General features: G+C 39.9%; 1 protein-coding gene across 1 annotated transcript in view; it reads left to right on the top strand.

The window, feature by feature from the left end:
- ANK3 (ankyrin 3) overlaps positions 1-12,519 on the top strand; it is a 306,521-nt gene that overhangs the window by 189,502 nt on the left and 104,500 nt on the right. The window contains exons 9-10 of the mRNA XM_060186709.1: positions 4,249-4,347; positions 12,246-12,443. Of these exons, the coding sequence (XP_060042692.1) occupies positions 4,249-4,347; positions 12,246-12,443 (297 nt within the window). The remainder of the gene's footprint in view (positions 1-4,248; positions 4,348-12,245; positions 12,444-12,519) is intronic.

The following is a 12,519-nucleotide window of genomic DNA, read 5'->3' as shown; positions in this document are numbered from 1 at the left end:
CCCCCAGATCCCTACCTACAGGGGAGTCACTTCACAAGTGGTGAAGCAGTTCTGCAGATGTCTATCTGTCTTCCTGTCCTCTCTTGATTTCTCTCTGTCCTAAACAACAACAGCAATGACAATAATTAACAACAACAAGGACAACAAAATGGGAAAAAAAATGGCCTCCAGGAGCAGTGGATTCGTAGTGCAGGCACTGAGCTACAGCTATAATCCTAGAGGCAAAAAAAAAAAAAAAGATAATTAAAAAATTTAAATAACTAAATCCATTGCTACTAACAAAATGAAGGACCTAGTAAAGTTGTTTTATAGTATGCCTTGAAAGAAAACTTTGAAAGATTAATACATGATTCCTGATATGTAATTTGTAAGGAATTCAGAGAATTAGTGGCATTGCTATAACAGAAGTACATCTTATTATTATGTCTTAGAACCTGCATTTATAAAAGCAAAAACAAACAAACAGAAAAAACAGTATCTGGGAAAATACCATAACTGTTTATGCAACAGACTTTTATGCCAGAGGCATCAAAAGTCCCAAGTTCAATCCCATAATCAGAACAAGCTGAGATAAACTTGGTGATGAATTCTGTAGCAGTCTAGCAATAAGTAATATTCATTAGCAAATACAAAAACTAATTGCGAAAAGAATTTTAATGGTCGTGTGTGCTTAACCAGGTGCACCACCACCAGTCACCCAAGAATTTCAGTTACTCTTAGTCATGAATTTTTATTCACTTTTTAATTTTTAGTATTTTTGCCAAGCTTTTTTGTTTGCTCTTATTCATGTATAAGAAATTGAGGAGAGAGAGGGACCTGCAGCCCTGCTTCACCACTCATGATGCTTTCACCCTGTAAGTGGGGATCAGGGGCTTGAACCTGGGTTCTTGTGCAATGTAACATGTTCACTCAACCAGCCCCTCAGACTGTTTTTTTCTTTTATTACTATTATTATTAATAAAATGGAAGTATTAACAAGACCGTAGGATAAGAGGGGTACAATTCCATATAATTCTCACCACCAGAACTCAGTATCCCATCCCCTCCCCTGATAGCTTTCCTAAGACCCTCTGGGAGTATGGATGCAGGGTCATTATGGGGAGCAGAAGGTGGAAGGCCTGGCTTCTGTAATTGCTTCCCCACTGAACATGGGCATTGGCAGGTCGATCCATGATCCCAGCCTGCCTGTCTTTTTCCCTAGTGGGGTGGGGCTCTGGGGAAGCAGAGCTCCAGGACATATTGGTGGGGTCATCTGCCCAGGGAAGTCAGGTTGGCATCATGGTAGCATCTGGAACCTGGTGGCTGGAAGAAGAGTTAAGATATAAGGCAAAACAGATTGTTGACTAATCATAAACAAGCCATTTTTATTTTTTTATTAATACTGCTTTACAATTGTAAGATTTTGCTTACACACTGCATGCACCACAAAACTTCTGTATCCCCACCCTCTCAACAATAGTGATGTTTTAGAGACAGTCTAGTTTTGTTTTGTTTTGTCTCACAAGCCTCTGCATTTCAGTTCTCTCAATTCTACTGCCACGTGGTAGTCATCTTCCACCTCTAATTTTCCTAAGCATAATCACCTCCATTTCTGCCCATTTTATCCCAAAGGATGCAATGTCATCTTTTTTTTATTGCAGAGCAGTCGTCCATGGTATATAGCCTATAACTTCTTTAGCCAGTCATCTGTCAATGGGAGTTTAGCCTGCTTCCACTCTCTGTCTATTGTGAATAATGCAACTATGAATGGAGAGGTATATACGGCCCCGCCAATTAGTGTTTTCATATCCCTTTCAAAAATTATATTTATGTATTTATTTGATAGGAAAGAGATAAATTGGGAGGGGAAGGGGAGATAGAGAGGGAGAGAGAGATATACCTGTAGCACAGCCATTAGTGAAGCTTCCCTTCTGAGGGGGATCCTAGGGGCTTTAACCTAGGTCCTTGTGCATTGTAACATGCGCACTCAGCCAGGTGAACCATTATACAGCCCCCTCATGTCCTTTGGATAAATGTTTAAGTGTAGTATTGCTGCATCCTAAGGAATTTCCATTTTTATTTGTGTAAGGTTTTTCCATACAGTTTTTGCTTTTTTGATCAATTGTGTTTGAATAAGTAGTATGATAATTCAAGTCCATGGATTTATTTTTGGTACTTTAAAAGCTTACGTTCTTGGCCCTATAACATAGTAAACTGGGCAGGCCAAGCATGCCTTGATGTGTGTGGCCCCTCAGTGTCCTTGGCTGTACCACATGGATCCATCTTAGCACTAGAGAAAGCTCCAGTACCATAGGGACTCTCTCCCACTCTGCTTCTGTCTGTCCATCTGAATGAAAACAGTCAGTCTAAAAGCAGTGAAATCATACGTGGGTAAAGCCTCCACTCCACAAAAATAGATAGATAGATAGATAGATAGATAGACAGACAAGTAAATAAATATGTTGTCAGGAAACATTCAACCCTTCTTTTTTCTTTTCTTTTTTAATTCGGTGTTGTTTTGTTAAGGCAATGTTGATTTACAAGGTTGTTGTTGTCAAAATAGTATATATCCACCTTTCCCCAAGACAGAATGCCGGGCTAGCTTCCAGGAACTCATGGATGAGTGGGAACGCAATCCAATCTTTATTGATCAGGGAAAAATGGCTTCTATACTTTCCGAAGGGGAAGTGGCAAGTGGCAAAAGGAAATGACTAGGAAAGGGGGGTGGATCAAAAAAGAGAACGGAGTTAACAAGCTTCCATCTAACCAGTAGGGATTAAACCAATGCCCTGCAGGCAGGGCGGGTCTCAGGTAAAGCAGTGATTATGTAAATAGACCCCAGCATCAAGCAATGCAAGGGAACCTGGTGTGATGACCAATGCGGATAGAAACAGAAGGGGTCTTAGAAGCAGAATCAGCCAAAGGAGAAATGATGACCAACAATAGGAGTCAATACATTTCCCCCTCCACCAAACCTATTCCACCAGTGACATAGCTCTTCAACGTTCCATTAATGTTTCTCTCATCCCCCTTTTCTTATATCTAAATCGATGTGTTTTCATAGTAGGAAAATATGCTATGCTAATAAACTACACTCAAATGTAAAACTATATCACATTAAGAAATTATATTGCATTAAGATAAATTTATGTAGGGAACAGAGGGAGATAGTATAATGGTTACGCAAGAAAAGCTTCATTCCTGAGGCACTTGTTAATACTTCCATTTTATTAATAATAATAGTAATAAAAGAAAAAAACAGTCTGAGGGGCTGGTTGAGTGAACATGTTACATTGCACAAGAACCCAGGTTCAAGCCCCTGATCCCCACTTACAGGGTGAAAGCATCATGAGTGGTGAAGCAGGGCTGCAGGTCCCTCTCTCTCCTCAATTTCTTATACATGAATAAGAGCAAACAAAAAAGCTTGGCAAAAATACTAAAAATTAAAAAGTGAATAAAAATTCATGACTAAGAGTAACTGAAATTCTTGGGTGACTGGTGGTGGTGCACCTGGTTAAGCACACACGACCATTAAAATTCTTTTCGCAATTAGTTTTTGTATTTGCTAATGAATATTACTTATTGCTAGACTGCTACAGAATTCATCACCAAGTTTATCTCAGCTTGTTCTGATTATGGGATTGAACTTGGGACTTTTGATGCCTCTGGCATAAAAGTCTGTTGCATAAACAGTTATGGTATTTTCCCAGATACTGTTTTTTCTGTTTGTTTGTTTTTGCTTTTATAAATGCAGGTTCTAAGACATAATAATAAGATGTACTTCTGTTATAGCAATGCCACTAATTCTCTGAATTCCTTACAAATTACATATCAGGAATCATGTATTAATCTTTCAAAGTTTTCTTTCAAGGCATACTATAAAACAACTTTACTAGGTCCTTCATTTTGTTAGTAGCAATGGATTTAGTTATTTTATTTTAACTCTTTGGGTACCTTTTTAAAATGGTGGTTATCAACTTAGTTATAGAATCCACCAAATAGTCAAAGTAGTGGTGGAGCTGTTATAGTTGAAAACACCGGTATTCTGATGTGTAAGAAAGTGTGTACTTTGCAAAGTTAATGAAAAAAAAAATGTAGTTCTCTAGTTAGAAATAGGAACTCATTTCATAAAATGTATGAATAAATGTTTTGAGACTTAGTAGTCCACAGCATGCTAGATGCTACACTAACTTTCAATGACATGTGTTATATTTGTGGAATTTCCTGTCAAGTCTGATTAAAATTAAAAATGTCATCTCTGTTCCGTAGGACGGTCTGACCCCGCTGCATTGTGGGGCAAGGAGTGGCCATGAGCAAGTGGTGGAGATGCTACTTGATCGAGCAGCCCCCATTCTTTCAAAAACCAAGGTAATTTCTTCCAGGGTTGATTGATGTTACACTCTACTTTTCCTTGCATCCTTTTACTGGCCATTTTTACCAGACCTTTTTTTTTTCCCTACTCTGCAAATATATCTATGACGTCAGTTTTAGGTAGATTAGGTAGGACAGGATAGAGATTTTTGTCTCTACTGCTCAAGTTTATCAGCACTGAGGACTCAGACCTACCAGGTACACTCAAGTCATTTTCTTTTCTTCCTTTATTTCAATATTATTTTCCTGTTCTTTTTTTTTTTTTACATTTTTTTTCTTTATTGGGAGAATTAATGTTTTACATTTGACAGTAAATACAATAGCTTGTCCATGCATAACATTTCTGTTTTCCACATAACAATACAAACCCCACTATATCCTCTGTCATCCTGTACCAGGACTTGTAACTCTAGAAAAATGACATTTTATATATTTTATTTACTTATTATGGAGCAAACACAAGTAGAGAGGGAACAGGAAGATAGAGGAAGAGAGAGATACAGAGAGAGAGAGACTGAAATGTAATACTCTTTCACGGCTCATAAGACATCCCCCTGCAGGTCAGGGGCTTGAACCTAGTACACTATAATGTGTGTGCTCTACCAGCTGCACTACAACCTGGCCCCTTATAATTGTCATGTAATAACTATTTAATTGATTGCTATTGGTTTACAATGCAATAGTCATTGCACAAGTACAGTGTCACACCGTAATACATATGTGTACCACAAACACACCCATAATCCTAGTCCCCTCTACCCTATGAGATGCATTCCTTCTAGCTCCTCCCACCACCCATCCTCCCAAAGATATTCTCACCAGGCTATCATAAGATTTAGTAGCATAAAATCTGTAGTTCAAGAGAGAACGAAATAAAATATTCAGAAAATAAAAACTGGTTAAGAAATGATCATTGTATATATATCATACATAGAACTATAGATGAAATACCATTATATAAGCTAGCCAACAAAGTTACCATTCAAATATGATGGAGAGATAAAGACTTTCCTGAACACACAAGAACCCACCAAGCCAGAGGTCCAAGAAATGCTGTAAGGAATTCTTCTACCTAAAAAGTAAAGGCAGGAGCCAGGTGGTGGCACACCTTTTGAGCGGTACATGTTACACAGTATGCAAGGACCCAGGTTTGAGCCCCCAGTCTCCACCTGCCGGGGGAAAGCTTTGCGAGTGGTGAAGCAGGGCTGCAGGTGTCTCTCTGTCTCTTCCTCTCTGTCACTCCTTTCCTTCTTGACTTCTGGCTGTCTCTATCCAATAAGTAAAGATAATTAATTGTTTTTTAAAAAGTAAAAACTCAAGTCCACAAAGCCTTGAGTTATGTAATGATTATGACAACAGTATTTTCATTGAAAATATTGTCACTGCATTATTACGGGAAAACCTTCGATTGCGGTATTGTGATTGCAACAACAACAGTATTGTTTTCATTTAACAATTACAGTTTCTACATTAACAGTTTTTGGAAAACCTTGATATATATGTGTGTGTGTGTGTGTGTGTGTGTGTGTGTGTGTGTGTGTGTGTGTGTGTGTGTGTGTAGGTTTTCAAAGTGTTTAGGTAGAATGCAGTATATCACAAAGTCACTTTGATATGAGTCACTTTTATTTTTACTTCAAGAATACCGGGGCTTGATTTTGCTCTATGAAATTTCCATAGCTCAAACATGATTGCTTACTGTGGAAAGAAAAACTGTAAGACCTACACTGTCTAGAGTCTGGGTGCTAGATCTTTCTCCAAGTCCTTTAACTCACATACTTGTTAAAGAGGCCAAGTAGGGAGTCAGGCGGTAGAGCAACGGGTTAAGCGCAAGTGGTGCAAAGCACAAGGACCGGCGTAAGGATCTGGGTTCAAGGCCCCGGCTTGAAGTGACTCCCACCTGCAGGGGAGTCACTTCACAGGCTGTGAAGCAGGTCTGCAGGTGTCTGTCTTTCTCTCCCCCTCTCTGTCTTCCCCTCCTCTCTCCATTTCTCTCTGTCCTAGCCAACAACATCAATAACTACAACAATAAAAATAAATACATAAAAATATTGACAACAAAAATAAATTAAATAAAGAGGCCAAGAATAGCATTTAACTGATGAAGACTGGGAACTTTGGAATAATACTACTGTGATTCGGATTTCGGGAAAACTAGCATATCTGAAACTAATATGTGAAGATTAGCTTAGAAGAAGTGAGCATCTTACTAAGTGTCTTCTGGACTTTCTGGCAGTAAAACCACTTGGACATATGTGTCTTGCAACATATAAAATACCTCATAGTCACTACTATTTTCACGTTTTACAGGTTTGCTCAGATATTTTTTTTTATTTAAAAGAATTTTATTGGGGGCCAGGCAGTAGTCCACCTGGTTAAGCACTCGCACTACAGTGCGCAAGGACCCAGGTTCAAGCCCTTGTCCCCACCTGCAAGGGGGAAGCTTCATGAGTGGTGAAGCAAGTCTGCAGGTGTCTCTCTGTCTCTCTCCCTCTCAATTTCTCTCTGTCTCTATCCAATAATCAAATAAATAAATACATTTTTAAAGACTGAAATGAAATTCAGTTAATTTAAAAAATAAATAAATAAAATCTCCACATTCAGTGATGTCAAGTCAGTTGCTTAAAAGTGCTGACAGTAGGGATTTTAACGTGGAAATGGACAAAGAGGGAGTTTTTTTTTCTTATTTTAAAGAACTGCTGTGAGTTTCGCCTTCTCTCTGCTGGCGAGTTACTGCATTAGATGCACTTTGCATGTGCCAAAGTTTGTATAGATCATACATTCATTTTTGCTACTTCTCCTTTATGTGTATAGGTATCTTTCTTAAAAATTTATTTATTTATAAAATAGAAACACTGACAAGACCATAGGATAAGACTCCACACAATTCCCACCACCAGAGCTTCGTATCCCATCCCCTCCCCTGATAGCTTTCCCATTCTCTATCCCTCTGGGAGCATGGACCCAGGGTCATTGTGGGTTGCAGAAGGTGGAAGGTCTGGCTTCTGTAATTTCTTCCCTGCTGAACATGGGCATTGACTGGTCGATCCATACTCCCAGCCTGTCTCTCTCTTTCCCTAGTGGGGCGGGGCTGTGGGGAAGTGGGGCTCCAAGACACATTAGTGGGGTCATCTTCATCTGTCCAGGGAAGTCTGATTGGCATCATGTTAGCATCTGGAACCTGGTGGCTGAAAAAGAGTTAACATATAAAGCCACAAAAATTGTTGATTAATCATGAACCTAAAGGCTGGAATATTGCAGATGAAGATTTGGAGTCTCTGTTTTGGAAATAGCTAGTAGGTCTATTTTAGGTATATTCCAAAGGGCCCATGACTACCTTTTTGACCCTTTCATTGCTTTGATTATCATTTTGGTCAAGATTAACACACGTTACACCAACCATGTTTATCTGGAAATCTCCTTGTATACTGACAACAAACTTCTTACCCTATAATCTGATCCACTGTGGAACCAAACTCATCATCTTATAGTCTCTCAGCTTTCTTTCACTGTCTAAAATATACCAAGCCTGTTCTTACTTTCTGTTCCCTCAGTTTGTCCCAGATCTTGACAGTCTCCACACCTTTTTTCAGCTCCGATGTCCTCTCAGGAAAGCCGTTTTAAATTTGTACCGTCTGATTCTCTTCAGTAGCTGAATTTTGCCTTGCTCAGCATGGTGCCTGCAAGAACCTAGAACAGTGCCTGGTATAACAGATCTTTGTTAAGTATTAGCTGAATGAAGACTGCCAAATTCAAAATTTCCCTCTTTCTGGGCTAAGAGAACCCCTCACATTAGCCCCATATTTTCAGCTTCATGAGGGCTGTCTTAGATTACAGTGCCCCTCTGCACTGGTCTGTGAGCTTTCTATACTTGGCCTTCCCCAGTGAGGTGATCTATCTACAAGCTCCCCACTCATGTATTCTGATTTTGTGTCTCTTGAGACAATTCCCTTCTTCCATTGATACTGCCGCCAGTATCTACCCTCCACAAAGTCATTTGTTCTCTCAGATTCTTTTTGTTTGTCTCCTTCATGTTTTCCTCTAAGACTGGAAACAAACAAAAAGCAAATGAATGTTTTGGCAGGAAATAGAAGAGCCCATATGTTTGTGGGTGGCGGTGTCTCCGATGATAAATGTTCCTGTCCTTTGTTGCACCTTGGTTTCTGCTTTGGTTCAGAACTGTTTGAGTGGAATTTTTTTTTTTTTTTAGGCAAAAATAGCCTGATGGACTGACAGTGTAGGAAGTCTTTAAATTTACATAAATATTTGAGTACTTTTTATATGCACAAGACTCTTTGCTGGAGAATGTAGGAAATAGGAACCAAGAATTGCTCGCTGTAAAAGGAGACAGGCAGTTAAAATATGTAACAGTGAATGGTGAATTCATGCGTGTAACTCAAAGGAAAGCTTGTCTTTTCCTTATATAGAACTCCTGGTTTATATTATCAGAAAACAAGATAAGGAGCAGCTTAGCCCAGTGAGTTCAGAATACCTAGTTCATCAACAGATATTTAACACAATCCTTATTTTCAAAATTCATTGATGACAACTTTAGGGGAAACTCACTTTCTTGTCACCTTCCTCCACCCCACCCCCACAAAGATGTTAAATTATGTTGTTTTTAAGAGCATCTCTCTTTCTTTTTTTTTATATATTTTTATTTATATATATTTATATATATATTTTTTGTATATTTATTTATTTTCCCTTTTTTGCCCTTGTTGTCTTCTTTTGTTGTTGTTGTTGTTATTATTGTTGTTATTGATGTCATCGTTGCTGGATAGAACAGAAAGAAATGGAGAGAGGAGGGGAAGACAGAGAGGGAGAGAGAAAGACAGACACCTACAGACCTGCTTCACCACCTGTGAAGCGACTCCCCTGCAGGTGGGGAGCTGGGGCCTTGAACCGAGATCGTTAAGCCAGTCCTTGCACTTTGTGCCACGTGCGCTTAACCCGCTGCACTACCGCCTGACTCCCGAGAGCGTCTCTCTTGACAGTTGAATTCAGTAGGAATTCCTCAAGCTCCTCATCTTTCTTTTCCCTCCATATTTAAAAGAAATTAAAGAGAAATCTTGAAAGCAGGGTCACTTTATGCTTTATTTTTACCTTCATTAGGAAAGGAGCACTGAATACTAAATGTCGCACCAACCTTTGTTAAAGAACTGCTTGCCGTTGACTTCATTCATTTTCCTTTCAACTCTTGAAGTGAATTTTTCACGTATTCCTACTTCACGTAGTCACTGTGCCATTGCGCTAAAGCAAGCATTAGTCTACAAGTTGGCCAGTGCTGGTCTTCTAATCACAGACACATGGCGGCACCAGATTAATGGGAAAAAGAAAAGTTTCTGCAGTGAAGTGAGGTGAAGTGTGTTGGAAACAGATCTCTTTTATTGGTTACACCAATGTAATAGTCACTGTCAAATACTAGTACTTTGTGTTTTTTTTCTTTATACTTTTATTTTTATTTGATAGGACAGAGAGAAATTGAGAGAGGAGGGGGAGAAAAAGATAGGACACCCACAGGCCTGCTTTGCCGCTTGTGAAGTGACCCCCCTGCAGGTGGGGAGCCGGGGCTCAAACCCAGATCCTTGAGCATATGTGCACACCACTGCCTGGCCCCCAATACTAGTAATTTGTAAGAATAAAAAATGTCCCTGCTGTTGTTGTGTCCTTTTCAGGCTTTAATAGTAAGGATTCCAAATCCTGGAGTGTGTAGTAAACAAAAGGACTGAATACACAGTTCACACTGTTTTTGTTTCTTTCCTTATTTACATGAGCCAGTTTTGCACTTATTTCACCACTTCCAGACCTTTTTCTCCTTCAGATAGACAGCGAGACAGAGACAGAGACAGAGGGAAAGATGCCACAGTACTAGCGCTATCCCCAATGTGGTAGCACTTCTGTGTGGTGCTGGGACTCCAAGAACCTGGGCTCACAGAGGTGAGGTATTCTTCTATTCTTCACACTGGTTTTAAATGAAAGAAGCTGCCTTTAAAATACTGTTTTAAACTGAGAAACATTATGCCTGTACAAACTGTTGTGTTTACTGTCAACTGCAAAACATCAATCCCCCAATAATGAAATTAAAAAAAAAATAAAAATAAAACAAAATACTGTTTTCCTCAGCACCTCTCATTCTCAGGATCCACAAGTATGTAGCTCCTTTCTATACCTGCCTTGATTCAATAAATTTTTGTTTAGTTTGTGTGGAACAAAGCATACATAACATAAAATGCTGTTTTTAATTACTATGAGAAGTGAGAGCACTCGTTTTTTTTTTTAATTTTATTTAGGGAACACTGACAAGACTACAGGAGAAGAGGGGTACAAATTCCACCACCAGAGCTCCATATCCCATCCCCCTTCTGATAGCTCGCTCTCCTATTCTTTAACCCTGTGGGAGTATAGACCCAGGGTCATTATGGGGTACAGAGAGAGCACTAGTTTTAAAAATAGACATAATTCAGGCCCACTTGGTAGCACAGCAACTTATGTAACAGACTTTCATGTCCAAGACTTGGAGGTTCCACATTCAGAGTAGTGCTGTAATCAAAAGAACAATAGAGGGCTGGTTGGTGGCGCACCTGGTTGAGTGCACATGTTACACAGTGCTCAAGGACCCAGGTTCGAGTCCCTAGTTCCACCTGCAGGGGGAAAGCTTCATGAGTGGTGAAGCAGGGCTGCAGGTATCTTTCTGTCTCTCTCCCTCTCTCTCAAACCCTTCCCTGTTGATTTCTGGCTGTCTCTCTCCAATAAACAAATAAAAGATAATTTAAAAATTAAAAAAAGAATAGAGGGGGAAAGTAGATGTAGTTAAACATTTGTCAAGAGTTTTTATAAATAGAAAGTACTTTCAGGGGCCAGGCAGTAGCACAGCGGGTTGAGCACACATGGCGCAAAGTGCAAGGATTGGCTTAGGGATCCCTGGTCTAGCCCCCAGCTCCCTACCTGCAGGGGGGTCGCTTCCCTGGTGGTGAAGCAGGTCTGCAGGTATCTGTCTTTCTTTCCCCTTCTCTGTCTTCTCCTCCTCTCTCCATTTTTCTCTGTCCTACCCAACAGCAATAACAACAACTATAATAACAACAACAATGATAAACAACGAGGCAAGAGCAACAAGAGGGAAAAAATGGCCTCCAGGAGCAGTGGATTCATAGTGCAGGCACCGAACCTCAGCAAAAACCCTGGAGGCAAAAAAAAAAAAAGAAGAAAAGAAAAGAAAAAGTACCTTCTGAAATTATGTTAAGTGAAATAAGCCAGAAAGGGAATGATAAGTCTTGGATCTAATTCATGGACAGGAGTTGAGGAATTAGAGCAGAAAGAGGAAACACAAAGTAGAATTTGCCTGGGTTTGGTGGTTTGCACCAAAGTAAAGGGCTGGGGGTGGGGGCTTTCAGGTCCTGGTGCATGATGTGGAGGAGGACCCAGGCTGGGGGTTTTGCAGAGTGTCTTGCAGAAAATTGAGACATTTTATACAAGTGTCCACAACTGTATTCACTGTGAACCACTAATCCCTCCAATTAAAAAAAAATTAAAAATTAAATACCTGGTTTTAGTCCATATGAGAAAAAAAAAACTGAGGTATTCATCTGTTTCGATTTGTACAGTATTTTGTGTTTCTTTTTCTAAATTCTTAAAAAAATTTTTCACAATCTATTTATTGGATAGAAATAGTCAGAAATTGAGAGGGAAGGGGGTGATAGAGAGGGAGAGAGACAAGAAATACCCACAACACTGGTTCACCACACTCAAAGCTTTCCATTGCAGGTGGGGGCCGGGGGCTTGAACCCAGGTCCTTGTGCATTGTGACTTGTGCACTCAACCAGGTGTGCCACCACCCAGCCCCTTGTATTTTGTGTTTAAAAAGTAGAGCAATACACTGATGTTCTTATTTGTTCCAGAATGGATTGTCACCATTGCACATGGCCACCCAAGGGGATCATTTAAACTGCGTCCAACTTCTCCTCCAGCATAACGTACCTGTGGACGACGTCACCAACGACTACCTGACCGCCCTGCATGTGGCTGCACACTGTGGGCATTACAAAGTGGCCAAGGTTCTCTTGGACAAGAAAGCTAACCCCAACGCCAAAGCCCTGGTGAGCTAGTCAATCCATGTATCCTCGGTCTCGCTGACATGTGAATGTATATGGTGGGAGGTATCATTAAGTAAAA

Source organism: Erinaceus europaeus, chromosome 1 (assembly GCF_950295315.1).
Source record: "Erinaceus europaeus chromosome 1, mEriEur2.1, whole genome shotgun sequence".
NCBI classification, from domain to species: domain Eukaryota; kingdom Metazoa; phylum Chordata; class Mammalia; order Eulipotyphla; family Erinaceidae; genus Erinaceus; species Erinaceus europaeus.
This window is presented reverse-complemented; position numbering and strand designations above follow the sequence as displayed.